This window comes from Melanotaenia boesemani, chromosome 15 (assembly GCF_017639745.1).
Source record: "Melanotaenia boesemani isolate fMelBoe1 chromosome 15, fMelBoe1.pri, whole genome shotgun sequence".
In the NCBI taxonomy this organism is placed as follows: Eukaryota; Metazoa; Chordata; class Actinopteri; order Atheriniformes; family Melanotaeniidae; genus Melanotaenia; species Melanotaenia boesemani.
This window is the reverse complement of record NC_055696.1, coordinates 28,178,183-28,196,149: the sequence shown is the minus strand read 5'-3', so window position 1 is coordinate 28,196,149 and position 17,967 is coordinate 28,178,183. Positions and strand designations below refer to the sequence as shown.

General features: G+C 38.6%; 1 protein-coding gene across 4 annotated transcripts in view; it reads left to right on the top strand.

Annotated features, from left to right (window-relative positions):
• clip2 (CAP-GLY domain containing linker protein 2) overlaps positions 1-17,571 on the top strand; it is a 58,761-nt gene extending 41,190 nt beyond the window's left edge. Inside the window, exons 9-18 of one of the 4 annotated variants that reach the window (XM_042007893.1) lie at positions 2,266-2,316; positions 4,252-4,635; positions 5,082-5,657; positions 5,747-5,804; positions 9,557-9,640; positions 11,645-11,801; positions 13,449-13,608; positions 15,759-15,947; positions 16,756-16,819; positions 16,901-17,571. In XM_042007893.1, the coding sequence (XP_041863827.1) occupies positions 2,266-2,316; positions 4,252-4,635; positions 5,082-5,657; positions 5,747-5,804; positions 9,557-9,640; positions 11,645-11,801; positions 13,449-13,608; positions 15,759-15,947; positions 16,756-16,819; positions 16,901-16,917 (1,740 nt within the window). In that variant the 3' untranslated portion in view covers positions 16,918-17,571. Of the gene's footprint in view, positions 1-79; positions 185-2,265; positions 2,317-4,251; positions 4,636-5,081; positions 5,658-5,746; positions 5,805-9,556; positions 9,641-11,644; positions 11,802-13,448; positions 13,609-15,758; positions 15,948-16,755; positions 16,820-16,900 lie in introns of all 4 variants that reach the window. The other 3 variants (XM_042007891.1, XM_042007892.1, XM_042007894.1) reach the window with 3 other exon arrangements.
• Positions 17,572-17,967: the final 396 nt, after the last annotated feature.

Below are 17,967 nucleotides of genomic sequence, written 5' to 3'. Positions count from 1 at the left end.
TGATCGTCTGTTTCCGTCTCTCCTGTGGTCTCCTTCCATTTCAGGCTCTTTTTCCGTCTGTCTGTCTCTCTTTCCGTAGACTCAGACGAAACTGGAACACGCTCATATCCGTCAGCTTGAGCGGAGCCTGCTCCTCGAAAAGTCGAGAGCAGAGGAGCTCCAGAAAGAGCTAGAGAGGCGGAGGGTAAAAAGCATGAGCCTGTTTGCCTGTGCTTGTTTTCTGTTAAATGCTCATTTATCCTGAGCTGCAGTGGTTAAAGGCATGTTCTGACTGTCTTTGATGCCCAAAATGAAAAGAAATCCAAAATATCTGAAAAATTATTTATGATGCAAAGATAAGAGTAAACATGTTCAGGTGTAGTTGCCAGCAGCTTTTTGCTTCTCTTTGTGGTCTGAGACGTCTGTAGATACTTCAGATTTAATCAAATGTTACTTTACTGAAATTAAAAGGATATTTATTGGGACTATTTTCAGCTGTGGATTAATACACATTCAGGGTGAGTAATGTGGATCAGCTTATAAAAAAAACCTCAGTGCTCTTTTTGGTCTTTTTATGGGATTTGTTGATGTAAATCTGACCTAAGATCAGCAAAACATGATTAATGATCAATAATCAAAAGTTTATTAGCTTTCAACATCATGACAGAATAAGTAGTGGTCTCTGCTCAGAGACTCTGGGAGGACAAACAAGAAAAAAACTGACATAAAACATTAATTTCATGTGTATATTTTTTCATTAAAAACAGCAACATCTTGTAATGAAAATTAGATTTAAAGGGTTAAAATAATCTGAATAATAAAAATGACAGAAGTTGTTTGAAAGTTTTGAGGAAAAAAAAGTGGAAATAAATATTAAGCTGTAGTTATTTTCCATATAATACATGTTGGGGGGCTGGAAATTTCTTTATTTAAAACAAATAATGAGTTTATAAATTTATTTTACATATAATTTGTATAACTATAAACTATAAAGTTCATATAGCTGGAGCGATTTGCAGCAGAGTGTGAAGAGGTGTTCCGGGCACGTCCCACCGGGAGGAGTCCTCGGGGAAGACCCAGGACACACTGGAGGGACTACATCTCTCGGTTGGCATGGGAACACTTCAGGATCCCCCCCTGAACAAGCTGGTGAATGTGGCCGGGAAAGGGAAGTCTGGGTTTCCCTGCTTAGGCATCCGCGACCCGACCTTGGATAAGCAGCAGAAAATTAGAAACAACTTTCATTTTACTAATGTAACAAATATAAAATTTACTACTGTTTTGGTGTGAAAACAAATCAGATGTCCTCTCCGTAAAAAACAACAAACAAACAAAAACAAGCTCTAGTGTATTTAAGACTGATCTTTAAAAAATAATAAAATAAATAAATTAAAAACACCCAGTGGCCAACTTTTATTATATTGAAAAAAAAAAACTAATGTTATGTAAATATATTTTTCTGTAAAACAGTGACGTCTGTGATCAAATCGGCATTTAAAGGGTTAAAATAATTAGAATAATAAAATGTTTGTATTATTGATTATGACTGAAGTTAATTGAAAAATTCTGTCAGGTTCTGTCTCGGGATCTCAGGGATATAATTAGACTTTGGAGCCCCCTGAAAAAAAGACAAAAAATGAATGAAATGGGATGGATGGACGGATGGATGGTTGGATGGGTTGAGAGAACGCGATGGACAGATCAGATGGATGAAGCGGGTAGAAGATCAGCAGGTGATCAGAGGAGGAGGCGTGGTCTCCTGAACTGGAGTTAACAGGTTAACTTTACGGGTTAAGTTACCGCCTGGACATGGAATGCCTGAACATATAATCTGAATTCTTCAGTCCAGAAACATGCTGGATGAATGTGCAAGGCATGGAGATAACTGATACATGACACGTTGCTGAACTGGGATTCATGGCTGGTTGTTTGAGAAATTCTAGTGGTTATTATTATTAGGTTTGGCCTCCAGAGCCGCTACAGCATGGATCACCAGCTCCGGTCCTCGAGGGCCAGTGTCCTGCAGCTATGGGATGTGTCCCTGCAGCAACACAGACGTGTGCAGAACTTGACAACAAGCTGTTGGAGATCCATTTTATTTGAATCAAGTGTTGCAGTAGAGAAACATCCAGTACCTGCAGGATGCCGGTCCTGAAGGACCGGAGTTGGTGATCCCTGATCTACAGTCACCAGCTTTGGGCTCATCAGTCTGTACAAGCTTTGAGTTTTTAAGCTTCAGACGTAACGAAACACTTTGAAATGCTGGATTCCTGCTTCTGCCAACAGGGAAGACGCAGTCATGTTGCAGCATCCTTGAGGTTGGGTAAGAGAACAAAGGTGAAAAAAAAAGTTGTATTCTGGCTTTGATCCGCTGCTGAGCTATCTCAATTCCTGACTTTAAATCAACTTCAGATGCTGTCAAGGACATTAACCTGGCGTAGCTTCTCCTTTCTCTCACTCCTGTGTGCTGTGGTCTGGATGCAGTTCAGCCTGCATCTCTGAAATAAATCACCTGTAACTCTGAGGTCTGATTCTTCTCCCACATGGTGGAAATTAACATTTGTGCACAAATCTTCCTCCTCAATCTTCTTCTTGTTTTCTTTGGATAGAAATGTGCGGAGGATGTTAGCAGCTGTGTGTGTGTTTGTGTGTGTGGTTAGCCATGTGGAGGTTTGTTTTCAGCTTTATCATATTTGCTTGGCTGCTTCTAGGTGATCAGAGAACGGCTGTGCTCTCATCTTCCACTTCTTTGCACATACAGAGAGCTGCACAAATGCTTGGACAGCAACACATTGATCATTTGGCTCCTCGTTGAATTATTTTAAAAGGAAATGACACAACGACTTGCAGCTGTACAACTTCATTATGAGTGGAGCACCGTGCTGGAGCCAGCACTCTGATGGAGTGCAGCTCTGCCTGCCAGAACAGAGAGTAGCTGGATGCATCAGCAAGATTTGACTCTTAGAATTTATAGAGGGCTTATAACTGATTTAATCAATACTTTTCTATTAAGAAGAAGATATTTTTTATAGTTTAAGTTGTTGCTCAAAGTAGCAAACCCAAAAAGAATTATTAGCTAATCCTGCAGGGCCTGTGTGTTCTGCATGTCGGTGTTTTCCAGCTGCAAACTCAGCCCTAAAAAAACTTTTTAATCACACAGTCAGATTTAATTATTCAGCTTTAAATATTCCAGTCTGATTTTTGCTGTTTGGGGCATCAGTGAGAAGAGAATCTGAGATTTTTACAGATGATGGACAAAACACCCAAAGTTAAACCTGAAAAATCAGAAAATTTGAGGAAACAAAACAAACTATGTAACGTTTGATCAAATCAAATTATGAATTTAAAATAACCTCTAGTGGTTGAAAAGTTATTACATGTGATTAACTGTTGTGTAATTGTGTAGATCCACTGTGAAGTGTAAATGGTAATCAAGTTATAAATGATACACTGAGGCAGAACATAGCTGAACCGGCTCTTATTTTTCTCCATAAATTCCAGGTTGTTCATACATATATATATATATATATAGAGAGAGAGAGAGAGAGAGAGAGAGAGAGAGCACCGTAACATCTGAATTTATTTACAATGATATAAAATCAAAGTAAATGCAATAAAAATAAGAAAAAAGAAAGATATTAAATGAACAATAAGCAGCAAGCTATACAATTAAACATTATTTCTTTTTTTGGAAGGGGGGGTTAGAGTTTACCTCAATCAGGTGGAAATAGGAAACATTTAAAACCTGCAGGCTGTGGCCTTGCAGGACCAGAACAGGACTTGCCTGATGGTGTGTGTAGGATGCAAACCAGCTCAGATCAGCAGAACAGAAAACCAAAACAATTAATTTGTGTCGTTCATGTTTAAAATGCAGACAAAAGTGTTGGAAATGTTAAAAATGAAAGAAAAAGCATCAGTTTCATTTCATTTGGAAAAAGGAGCCAAACATTTCATCAGTCTGCTGCTGTCCAGACTCCTCATGTCTTTTATTTCTGCTATTTTTTTTACTGGAATGTATTTTGCTGCCTGCGGTTTTCTCCAGATTAATTTTGTTAATTAAAGAATCTCCAGGAGTTTCTCTTTGATTTCTTTTGTCCTAAACCTAATTTGTGTCAGCTTTTCTCTGTAAAGCCCTCACTCTGCTGCAGGATCTTCCACCCGTCGCAGTAAAGAGGTCGTTCCTTTGAAAAGCTGACATCTTTCTGCTCTGACAACTCAAAGAAAAAAAAAAAACTCAAACTCAGGAATGTCTGTTACTCTCTGTTTCATCAGCAAACCACAGTGGAGGAACAGAGTCGCATCGTGCAGCTGGAGGACGAGCTCACCCTCAGGAGAGCTGAGATCGAGGACCTCCAGGCGCAGCTCAGACGAGAAGACACAAGCTTGAGAGAAGCTGCTGATAGCGAAGCGGGTGCGGGGGCCAACGCCCAATCAGAGACCCTGGTCCTCCGGGAGCAGTTGTTGTCGGCAGGCCGTGAGCACCACAAGGAGAGCAGCAAACTCAGAGTAAAGTATGAGGCAGCGTTAGCAGCAAGCCAGCAGGAGGCGGACTCACTGAAGGCGGTGGTAGATAAACAGAACCTGGAGATCAGTGAGATGAAGCAGAAGATCCAGCAGGCCACCAAGGAAAACATGGAAATGATGGACACCTGGAAGGTACTGGTCTACAGTATGTCCTCTGTAGCAAAGAAGCTAAAGAAAGAGCAGTGCTGTCATTTCAGTGGGATGGAAAAGTCGTGGAATTTATTACATGAATCTTATTAAAATAATTTAATAGGAACAGAATGATGATGAGAAAATGAACAACAGGGAAATAAATAAATAATAGAAGATGGAGGATAGTTTTAAATTAAGACATTTTCAACAGACCGAGTTATCCTGTGACATCCCCAGGAGCCAAACCACATAGTGCTTTAGCTAACCACACAATGTGTCATACAAGCAGCATGGATGAGGAGCAAGGCCCATCAAACTGGCTGAGGTGTTATAGAAGTGCAGCTACATGTTTTCAGGGACATGTGAATCAGATAATCGTTTGTTAAATTTCTGATAAACTTTTTTCACCATATGCATCTTCTCCTGTTTCGTTTTCTCCTCCGCAGGTTAAATTTGACACTTTAGTGAATGACCATCAGCGATCCTTGGAGGAGCTAAAGGCATCCTTGAGAAGAGATCAAGCTGCTCCAGAAGACCGAGAGCAGGATGCCCAGGAGCTGAGGACCACTTTGGAGAGCTTGAAGATGGAGCACCAGCTGGAGGTGGAGAATCTCAAGGCCAAACATAAGATTGAAGCTGCCATTCTGACCAAGGAGCGCGAGGACCTCTTCACTCGCCTTCAGGAGGCCAGAGACCAGCTGGCTGAGGGCAGCCAGACATGGAGGTCTGAAGCAGAGGCTCAAAACAGCAAACAGGCCCTGGACGAAGTCTCCAAGAAGCTACAAAAGGCAGAGCAGAGGCTGGTGGAGATGGAGAAGCTCCATATGGAGAAGGATAAAAGCACAGCTGAGCTGCGAGACAGACTGGAGCTGTCAGAGAAGAAGATGATAGATTACCGAGCCCTGCAGAAAGTCCAGGCTGAGAGCCAGGAGGAGATCCAGAAACTGGAGGAGAAGCTGAGGGTGAGGGCAAACCAGCTCCAGGCCATCCAGGCTGATCGCTACATGTCCCATGATGCAAACGTGAGTGAGGAGCCAGAAATCCTGCAAGCATCCTAATGGGTGCTGCTGTAGTGCCTCATTTAAGTTCTTACAATACTTTGTTTTTTCAGGTGATAGAAGAAAATGAAATTTCAGATGAGAAGATGAAGCTGAAACAGAATATTGAAGGTATTTAAGTCAGTTTGATTTTATATCATTACATCTGTTGATCTGTTTTCCTGGTTTATTCATATTACATCCTGATGATTGATTAAAAACCCTGCAACAGTTAATCGGTTAAGCTCGGGCTGTTTTCCGATAGTTCCACCTGAAAAATATCCAGAAATTCAGTAAAAAGGCTTAGTTACAAACCTCAGGCTGTGAGGATCAGAAACACTTGGAAGAATTTTGATATGATTAGTTTCCTTATCGGTACGTCAGAATGAGATTTGAAACTTCACTAATAGAACTGTAAATTAGAGTGTAAAGGTTCCTGCTCTTATTTATATCAAAGAACCGGCTCATAATTTCTCTCACCACATAAATGATCAGACAGTTTAGAGAAGACGTCCCTTTGCTGTTTCTGAACCTGAACCATAGACGTGTGCATGGCTTTCTATAACTAGTAGATTTTCCAGCTGGTTCACAAGCAAACCTCATTAATACCAAAATTTATATAAAATAAAGGCAAACTATCTAATTGAAATCGGTTGTTATCAATATGTGATTCCTCAGCTTCAGTAACGTTCTTCTGATTGACGTGAGACTGGAACCATGAACCACTAGATTCCTCCTCAGCTGAACTAGAAGCAGGCTCAACATAAAAGACGGTACTTGCGATCAGCTGATGACCGACAGTGTTATTTATTTGGAAGTAAATTATTTCAGGCTCTGAATATTATCTGTGCTGATTTAAACTGAATCAAATCTATAAGGTTTTATAATTCTAAGAAGAGTTCATTTGTGTGATCTTTATATCCTGCATCGTTTTTCTTACCTAATAACCCTTTTCTGCATTCAGATCAAATCATCAAATCAAACTTCATTTATATATGCTGAAGGCAACACAAATTCTTTGTATTTATTGTTTGTATGTTACTTTTGTATGTTATCCCCCCATTCATTATTAACGTCTATAAAATAATACAGCATACAAAATTATGTAAAAAAATAGCAAATGTAAAACCATAATGGTAAATAAATAAATTTAAATTTGTAATTTAATTGTTATTGTAATAAATTATTGTAAACTATCTGTACATATAAATATATTTCAAATTTACACTAAGCAGAACTTGCTATATTGTAGAGTGTGTATTAATAATTAGTAACCAGCAGTGTTTCAGTCACATGCAAATAATTTGGACTTTTGCTTCTGACTGCAGCAAGTTACCTCTATTTGAGCTCTTGTGATGTTCTCACTGAAAGACTCCACTGCTTTCACTGCAGCATCAGAAACAGTGACCTGTACACAGTGTTTTAAACTCATACTCAGTTACTTCCATCTAAATGATGTCTGTGGTCACAACAAATTTATGAGTAAAGCAACATCCCATAGAGCCTGTTTTATATCCCAGACTGTATATGACCACATGGGCTGCACGGTGGTGTGGTGGTTAGCACCGCAGCCTCACAGCAAGAAGGTCAGTGGTTGGGGGGGAGGCTCAAATTGGGGGGAGGCGGAGTTTGCATGTTCTTGGTCTTTTATTTTTTGCCACAGGCTGTGCAGAGTGGAATGGAGCTGACAGTAAATGACAAGAAACAAATGGACACAATATACGGTCTAAATTTACAACATACACACAAAACAATTAAAATGCTTTTCTATATAGGCTCAAACTCCAGTAAGTTCATAGAATAAAAAAGTAATGCACTGAGCTCAGTTCGGGATTGGTCAGTGTAGCGATAATGCTGTTAACAGAGTCTGACAGCACCTGAACATGCGGTCACTCAGAACCGCAGTGTAAGTTGGCACACCTGCATTTACAAACATTTGGTTTGCACTGCTCCATCGTGAGACCCTAAGCAGCATTTGCAAACCATCATTATATGCCACACAAGTCTTTGCATGCTACGATTTTTGTAGTGCCTCCGCAGGTGGGCCGTATTTATTGGAGTGCAATATGTCTTAAAGAGTCTAATCTTTTCAGTTGGTGAGCCCAAACCTGCGGATTAGCATGTTGGCCCGTCCGTTAAACACTCTGCACTGTCTGTAAATGTCTTTATCATTAGACAGGTCTGCAGTCACATAGTGCCCCAAATATTTACATTCATTCAGACGTTCAGTCTCTTACCAAACAAAACAAAGTCAGGAAACATCTGCTTTGAATTTCTCCGCTCCGAACGATCATAACCATACTTTTCTTTGAGTTTTATTTTATATCAAAGTCTGTGTCATACTGAGACATCTCTTGTAGACCAGCACTGTAAAGACAAAAAAATCACAAGATCATAAGCATACATTAAGTGGTTGTGTCAGGGTTGCGATGCGTGGAAGGTGAGGACCCAAGGGCAGGCTTACGAGGCAGGAGGCAGACCGGTGCAGGAACAAGGTTTTAACAACAAGAAAAACAAACACGACGGACATGAACCAAAGCATGACATGAAAACTACATGACGTGAAGACAACAATAAACAGGCAACGTGAAAAGGAAACCAAGGTGTATTTATAATGAACAGGTGAAGTTAAAGAGCAAATTAAACCAGGTGCACTAATGACAGGAAGCAGAAGGCAAAACAGACTACACAAAGGAAAGAACTACAAACTAAAACAAAGAAGAACATAACATGACAAAACTACCAAACCAAAACCTGCAGATCATGGCAGGTTGATGGTACTGTTGCCAACCCTACAGCCCATTCTGAGGTCATTTAAAAGGACTTCATTATCAAATAGATCATCAAGTTTAATTCTTAATAGATCCTTTAAAAAAACTCACACATTTGATTCTAAGGACAAAAATGTCACCTTATCAAAACTGATGTAAATATGCCATATATTAATACTTTTTTTCACTTTAAATCATTAAGCCTTTAATCCTTACATACTGTTTATATTTTGTGCCTTCAGCGTGGTCCGGGTCAGTTTTTACCCAGGCTAAGATTTCCTTTATAGTAAGTGTCTATACCAAATTTTAAACTACAGATCTATTAAGAATGTATAAACAGCTGTTATCACACAGATAAATGAATAATTAAATCTTTATAAATCTTTCGAAAAGAGCAGGAAGAGTGTATTTTTTTGATTTTACAACACTAGTCCTGCTTTACATAAAACATAAAAACAAAAATGTTATTAAAACTTATATTTTACTTAATTTAATAATGGCATTAACTTTCTAAAACTGTTGTAATTAAAAAATATAACAAAGTTTAACCATTACAATAATTAAAGTTCCTTCCATGTTGTCTCCCTACTCTGACACATCCTCCACCAAATCACTATTAACCTCTTCTTCCTCTTGGAGGATCAAACCAAGGGCATATTTCACATTATGTCTTGTTGCCATGTCAGTGAAATGACAGCTCATGTGCCTTTATAATGTTAGGAGTTCCCTACAACTACCCTCGCAACTTAAAGTTATTCATTTGTAGTTTATTTTATTAGCAGGTGTTTTCAGGTGGTATTTAATTAGGCATATTTTGTACTTAGGATCAAATGTGTAAGTTTTTGTATAGCTTAGCCATTTTAGGCTAATTCAAGAAACTGATATTAAAATACTAAAGTTATCCACAAATGACTATTCTATAGGAAATTTTAATTATATTTAATCAGTCCAGATTCTTTGGTCAAAAGGAAGGTTTTTCCACCTAAGTATTACGATGTTGGACAGCACCACATCCTACACAAACTCTGTCACCTCCCAGTCTTGCATCAGTCAGCTCATTTCTGTTCTTTAATCACCATATTCTCCAAAAAGGTCTGTTTTGTTTTCACTCAGAAACAATAGAGAAGTTGTTGAAAAGGGAAAAGGAAGTCTCTGCTCTCACTTCCCAGGTTGAGGCCCTAAAATCACAGATTGGAGGTAAGCGCCGTCATCCATAGTGGGAGCACACACCAACCTTTTCTAAGATAGCCCTAATTCTCCTCACACATACTCTTTTCTTCATAACAATGCAGTCCAAAACTCAGCTTGATGTTAAACTAAAGAATTTACTGCTTGTGGATCTTTTGTCACATCACTTTGAGACATTTCGTCCATCAGTCCACCTGAAGATGTTTTGTTTTTTCATACAGCTCTGTTCCTCTTCACCATTACACACTTTGATGATGGCAGAGAAAATCTTTTGATAAGTCCTGTCACCTCAAAAAGAGTCCAAACACTCTTCATGTGCTGCAGATGGACAGGGTGCATTAATGGACAGTACTTTAGAAAGAAAAAAGAAAAATATAATCTTAAAGTGAGGAAGAGTTGCATCACTCTGCTTCTTGGAGGTTAAATGTTGATGTTCATTGCTCTTTGTCAGTTTAGTTGCTACTGTCTCCACATTGCAGCAAATAATCTTTTGAAATAAAATAGTCTAGAAATGTGGGCGTAAGCTTGTGTTTCTGACTTGCTGAAATTTCAGAAACTTTCTTCTTCTTCGACCTTTCATCTTCAGCTTTCATATTCATTATTCAGGTTTCTCCATAGTGAGACATTTTCCATTTTGTGTAAAATATAAGCTCTTTTGAACCTGATGGCAGCAACACATCTGTAAAATGTTGGAACAGGAGCAACAAAAGGCTGGAAAAGTAAAACAAAAATTGACAACTAATCAGGTTAATTGGTAACAGGTCAACATGACTGGGTATAAAAGGAGCATTTCAGAGAGGCAGAGTCTCTCACATGGAAAGATGGACAGAGGTTCACCAATCTTAAGCAGACAGGGTTTAAAACTTGTGTAACAATTTCAGAAAAATGTTCCTCAATGTAAAATTGTGAATACTCTAAAGATCCCACCATCTACAGTGTATAATATCATCAAAAGATTCAGAGAGGAATCTCTGTGTGCATGGGACAAGGCTGAAGGCTGGCGATCTTCTGCATTAAACAAAACATGATCCTTTACTCGAAACTACTGCATGGACCCAGGAAGACTAAAGCTTTATCCTGCAACGAAGAAGCCATATGTGAGCAGGATCCAGAAACAGCGCCGTCTTCTCTGGACCAAAGCTCCTTTAAAATGGTCTGAGGCAAAGTGGAAAACTGTTCTGTGGTCAGATGGATAAAAATGTGAAATTGTTTCTGGAAAGCATGGAGAGGGAAAGAGGAGTTTCTGAAAAGAGGAGCGGGAGCATCCAGCTTGTCAGCTTGTTATCAGTGGACAGGCAAAAAGCTGCATCTCTGATGGGATGGGGTTGCATTAGTGTCTATGGCGTGGGCAGCTTCCTCATCTGTGAAGCCCCATCAATGCTGAAAAGTACATGAAGGTTTTAAAGCAACGTCTGCTCCCATCCAGACAACGTCTCTTTCAGGGAAGGTCCTGCAGATTTTAGCAAGACAATGCTGAACCAGAATGGAATAACATTCCTCTCCTAAAACTCCAGCAACTGGTCTCCTCACTTCCCAGATGTTTACAGAAAGTTGTTAAAAGAAGAGGAGATGCTACATGATGCAAAACATCACCCTGAAACTACTTTTTATAGACGGGTTGCTGCCATCAGATTTCAAATGAGCTCCTTTTTTCCATGAAAGGTAAAATGTCTCAGTTTCAACATCTGTTTGTTGTTCATGGCTGATGAGATTTGGAAATCAGTGTATTCTGTTTTATTTACATTTTACACAACATCACACTGTTTTGGAATTGTAGTAATATTCGACATGAATACGGAGTGTGGAGCAAAATTTATGATGTGTGTTACCTAAAGGTATTGACAAAGGAGGCATTGTTTACATCAATTACCAACATTTCATTGATTTTAGTTTAAAGATAAATAAGAGTATTAACATGTAAGATCATATATGAATAGATAAAACAATAAAAACAACATTTTCATGCAGAGCATCAGTGTTCAGAGTTTCCTCTTCATCTTACTCCTACGCTAGCTCTCGAAGGCAAAGTCCGCTCAGGGGAAAAGAAAGCCGAAGCCCTGGCCAAGGAGAAGATGCGTGTGGAGGCGGAGTTGGAGTCCATGACCAAGAAGTCCCATGATGCCTCAGGGCAGCTCGTCAGCATCAGCCAGGAGCTGCTGAAGAAAGAAAGGTAATCACTGTATTGATTTTACATTCCACTACAGCAGTCTGGATTACAGAGGAGGAAAATCATATGATACAGACACCACATAAAAAGAAAGAGGTTTTATTATCAGGTTGGTAATGGACGGGGGCTTGGAGGCCACAGACACTGCTGTGATTTCATTGTGTTTATTGCAAGCTGTAAACAAGCCTTGACTCAGTTGTCCTGATGTAAAACTATTTTCTCATAAAGGAAAAGCTTTCTGTTGACAATAAAAATCGCAATAAAATGCGTTTTAAAAGAGCGATTCAAAGTAATTATATTTATACCTGCAGGAAACCGCTGTGCTCTAAAATCTACAGTTCTACAAATCTACAGTTCTCTCATGTCAGCGGATAATATTTGTTTGTGTTATTTATTCAGTTTTAGCCTGAAACCACTGATGGTGAAATATTAACCTGAGGGGAACTGTAGACACAGATGATTCTGTGGGTTCATGTATCTGGGATTTAAACTGTTACTGATAGAAAAACTTTGATCAGTGCAGCTTTAAGATGATGGCTGAGTGTCCAACAACGTCATCAAAGTGGTGGCCAGAGTGTGTGAGAGCAGAAGGTGGAGGGAAACCACCTGTCAGATGTCTTCTTATATCAATGTGGACGAAATTTAATGTGTCAAACCTCAAAGCTTTATTAAATGCTGTCAGATAAAACTGACAATTGGGGTCATTATTTAACATATTACTCCTTATAAGATGTGGAAATAAATGACATTCCAGATATTACAGGCATGCAGGAAATTCTATATTAAGTTTTATTGACTAGGGCTTTTACGCAGTGAGGGTCTTTAATTATTAAACACGACAATAGTTTCTAAAATACATAAGGTATGTTTTAATTATTACATTTATAGATTAAATTTATATTCAATTATTTTTGTATTACATTTTTATAATTTGATTTTATTACATTTAAACACCATTTCAATTTAAATTAATTTAATTAGATTTTTAAATTTTATTTAAATTTCATTGTGCATTCAAACAGATGTTGAACTGTAATATAATTAAATTGTCTATTTCATATAAAATAAATTTATACAAAAAATATGTTTTAACAAAATCTAACTAAATTACATAAATATATGTATATACATTTACATGATTTATTTATATGAATTATGTTGATTTAATACGAAATATTTATTTAATCTAAAAGATGCTTAAACACAATACAGTTAAATTGTATGAATGTATGTGTATGCATTTAGATGATTTAATTATAGGAATTATATAAATATAAAAAACATGTTTTATTAATTCTGCGTTTAAACAGAATCTCTGGCCTTTCTGAGACAATGGGAACAAGCTGTGTGCAGAACATGTTGTTTTATGTGTCACTTCATACCAAACCCTCAGAAGCCTGAAAACCTGCTCGAAGTGAAATGAGCTTCTCATATGTCTGAGATTTTTTCTGGAGTGGTATATGCATCATAACTTCATATGAATCTTTAGATTTTGGGAAAATTGCAAAAAGGCCAGATCAAATAGTAGCTGGTATCCTTTTTTTTCTCTTTACATAACCCAGTTTCCAGCAAGTAGAACAAGCAGGAACATTAAAAGAAAGCACACCTCATTTAGCTTGTTTCTGTGCTCTTTGGCTGCTCTTCCTCCAGGAGTCTGAATGAACTGAGGGTGTTGCTCCTGGAATCACATCGCCACTCACGGGACATGGAGAAAGACCTGAGCCGAGACGTGCGCAAGGCCGAGTGGAAGGTCAAAGAGCAGAAACTCCAGGACGACATCAAAACCCTGCGAGAGAAGCTACTTCTGCTGGTGAGAACCAGGGACTCTGATGATGTAACACTGTCGACCCAAATGATCATTAACATTGTTTTATTTAATCATTCCCGAAATCTTGATTAAAATGTTGTTTTGTTTTTTATTAAATATTCTCCATAAAGGTGATTTATTGACTGAACTCATAAGAAAATGGCGCAGTGGCTCCTTTAAGAAGGGCAGTTTGTGATCTGGAAACAAAAGTGGGCAAATTATCCTGATTTTCTGTCTTAAAAGAAAGTTAGATCCTACATCATTTTCCATGATGCAATGGACGTCTGAATGTTCAACGGTTGAACCATTTCCCACACGATTTATAAACCTCCTTCAGAGCTGTGCAATAATTCAAAAACATGTTTTTTATGTCTTTCTCTGGGTATCGATCAGACTTAGAAAAACTAATCTCTGTGTCAGGAGAGGGGCTGCAAGGTGTCTGACTTTTTTTTTTTATTCAGGGATTATAATATATATTCAGGAGATGAATAATTTAACCTACCTACCCACTAACCGACCGACTGACCTACCTAACCACACTCGTGACGACCTACTTAGCGACCATGAAAAGAATATCTTGTTGACGGGCAGACATTTTACAGAAGCTTCCGATTGTGGCAAACAGACGTCACAAATCACAGTTTGAACATGTAAAAGATTTGATTGATGACGCTCACTGTAGATATGTGTAGATATTTGGGAGGAATCGGTAAAGGAGGAGGTTGGCAAGGGACCAGAAAAGACAGGCTGAGGGGAAACGAGGGTTAAAACACAGAAAAGGAAAAGAAAAAAACATGATGGAGAGCAGACTTGGATTCAGTAAACTAAGAAGAATTGAGTTGTTTTGTGCACGGACCATGTACAGTGGATTATTTCCATCTCACCTCCTTTTCTTGTGCTTTCATGATTTATGTTTTATAAAATGCCAAAGATCACTTTTAAAATAACAGAGAAATTTTACAGAAATCCTGTCCTGAATTCTTTGATTTTATGACCCATAAATTGGTTGATTTAACACCTAATTCCATCATAATCCAGTTATAGAATATCAACAAAAAATAATCAGAATTAAACAACCAAAGTGAGACTCAGCCAGCTGTAAATGCTGCTTTCATACACTGCCCATCCCCCCCAAAACACACCTGGATTTAACTCAGCAAACAGGTAAGAGCCTACCATTGGATAATTCCTCCATGGATTAGGATGTTTCAGCTGCAACAAGTTATTTAACCCTAACTGATGCTCGGAGCAGATTCTCATTTCTTGAAAATTATTTCCACATGGACTAGGTGAAGGAGCTCAATGGATTGGGACTGAACAGCCATGTAGCCATAAGAAAACCATTAATTAGTGAGGCTAACCAGAGAAAATGGCATCAGTTTGCTAAGGAGTATAAAGATTGGACTCTGGAGCAATAGAAGAAGGTCATGTGGTCTGATGAGTCCAGATTTACCCTGTTGCAGAGTGGTGGGAGCATCAGGGTAAGAAGAGAAGCAGATGAAGTGATGCAGCCATCATGCATGGTGCCTACTGTACAAGCTTGTGGGAGCAGTCTATTTTCTGGGGTTGCTGCAGTTGGTCTGATATAGGTTCAGGTCTAGGTTCAGCAACATTATGTGTCCAAAAATGAGGTCAGCTGATACTTTAATATACTGAATGAGCAGGTTACTCCATCTTCCCTGATGGCACGGCCATATTCCAAGATGACTGTGCCAGGATTCATGGGGCTCACATTGTGAGAGAGTGGTTCAGGGAACAGGAGACATCATTTTCACACATGGATTGGTTACCACAGAGTCCAGACATGAACCCTTTGAGAACCTTTGGGTTGTGCTGGAGGTCTGACTCTCCCATCATTACTACAAGATCTTGGAAAAAAATTAATCCAACACTGGATGGAAATAAATGTGATGCTGCAGACGCTTGTTGAGATGATGCCCCAGAGAACGCTGCTGTAATCAACTAAATATACGTGTCTTCCTTTTTTTTTTTTTTTTTTTTTTTTTAGGTGGGACAATAAGTGTATTTGCTGTATAATCTGTGATAAGTGAGAGAATCCATGAGGGGGATTTTAGTGTTTTAACACTTTCTTAGATCATATGAATGATTTATCTGCTGAGCTTATTAATGAGCCTCTTTCCTTGTTATTTCAGGGTCGGGAGCGGTCTTCGCCTGATCACCGGCGCTACTCCATGCTCGACCCATCAGCTCTGGACTCTGAGGTGAACCGCCTACGCCAGCGGCTGCTCAGTACCGAGGATGCCCTGAGGAACGCTTTGGAGCACAACCAGCAAGTCGACCAGCTGGTTCAGGCCATGCGCAGGCATCCAGATAAAAGCCCGGTAAATTGAATAGAAGAAAAAGAAACTTTTACTTGTCAAGATGGAAGTGATTATTTACTAGGGTGTAAAGGTTATAGAAATAATTATATGACAAGGACAGGATGGTGGAAGGCCAGCAGAAATCCTTATTTATTACATTTTCCCCAGACCACCCTGGTTTAATCTTTGTTTTAAAAGCTTTAAATATTTAATCAGAAGTGCAGTCATTAGCAATTCTGTAGGGAGAAAATAGATTTTAATATGTGCTGTATATCAGAGTACCTGACAGCCATTTAGCTTAGCTTAGCACAAAGACTGGAGGCAGGAGGAGATGCAGGGGTAGATCTATGAGGGGGGGCTACATTAATTACTAATGTACCCAATTTATTTTATCAGTACATATGATAAAACTACATGTGTTGCATATATAAAAATAAAAGCTATAAAACAGAAACACTGACAAACTCTATTAGATAATTTTGTCACTATATTTTTTTATATATCAAAATTCACAGATCATCCGATCAATCTACGTGTTGCAGAAGCTCTTTTTCTGTACTTATTTTCATGAACCTCTTTTAATTCAAGCTTAAATATTGACTTTGTTTTCTAAGAAGGGATAATGGTACAGTAAATAGTTTTAAAGTGCAAATATATTATATATTTTCACATTCTGGGGTATGGACATCCAACACCACCCTGTCCAGATCTGCCTCTGTGGAGGCGGCTAGCTGTCTCAGTCTTTCTGCTAAGCTAAGCTAACTAGCTGCTGAATGCAGCTGAATCTGGCCAAGCATGGGTCCACATTGATGACATCTGTGTTTTTCAGGTGCATGGTGCAAATTCAGCTAATGGGATTCATCACCAGGAGTCAGACAGCACTCGGGATGTTGGTATTCTCTCATTACTCTTTTCTGCTATTATTGTCACTGTATTGTTGTTTATATCATTTGTTTGTTTGTTTTTTCTTATAGGAGCAACACTGATGTGAGCAGAAACGATGAGACGGGGTGGCGGACCTGACCCAGACTGATCTGGGACACGTAGACCTGAACCTGCAACAGACGCCTGACGAACATTTCAGTTTACACTTAATACCAAAACAGCTAAATCTCTATCTGAAGTGAATTTATTTGTTGTTGCAGAAAGCACCTATTAGCCAATCATGAAGATCGCTTAAACAACTATAAAGTATGGACATGCAGAGAAATTATCAGTAGCACTGCTGAAAACACCCAGTGTGGCAACTTTGGATGCTTTACAGTAGTTAGAAAGTTTGAATCTACGAGTTGCCGGGAACAAATCTGAAATCTGAGCAAAACTGCTGATGGACAAATACATGAAGAACTGAAGAACTGGGTCTCAGTTGCTTTCTTTGTTTTATTTATTACTTTTTCTTCGCTCGAATGCTTTGTAATAATCCCTCGTACTGTAGGTGAGCTGTCTTGGCCTGTGACACTCAGAGCAACTTGTGAACAATGACTTTTATTTAGTAAGTCTGGCTCATTTGTCATCTTGATATCTGGTATTGAAACTTATTCATCTATCCTTGCCTTGTTTTCACACGTCCGCTGTAGCGCACAAACATTAATTGTTGTTCTCCAAACACAATCTTCTTTTTGGGGTCTGAAACAAATCGGGGTGAAATTTTGGTCGGGGTGTAACACGTTTTAGTAAGCATGGATTTGTTTTTGCAATGTTTTCTTCCAATACATGTACCAGAAGCAGTCCAAATAATATTTTCACAAACTTTAACCTTTTCTTGATGGTGCCTATTTTTCTGCCTCCTGTCTGAGATGACCAAATAAATTAAGTATATATTAATAAATACAAGGGCTGTATGTATAATCCTGGCCTCAAAAGAAAGCTGAGACATTAGATTATTACAGAAATATCAGAATCAAGATATGCGTTGCTGTATCAGAGTAAATTCACCTGGAACACAGTAGAAAATGAAAAAGAAAACCACATTACTTACAATGAAAGCCAGATGATAGCAGCCTAATTCATCATCTAGGCATGAGTAAAGTAATGTCTGATG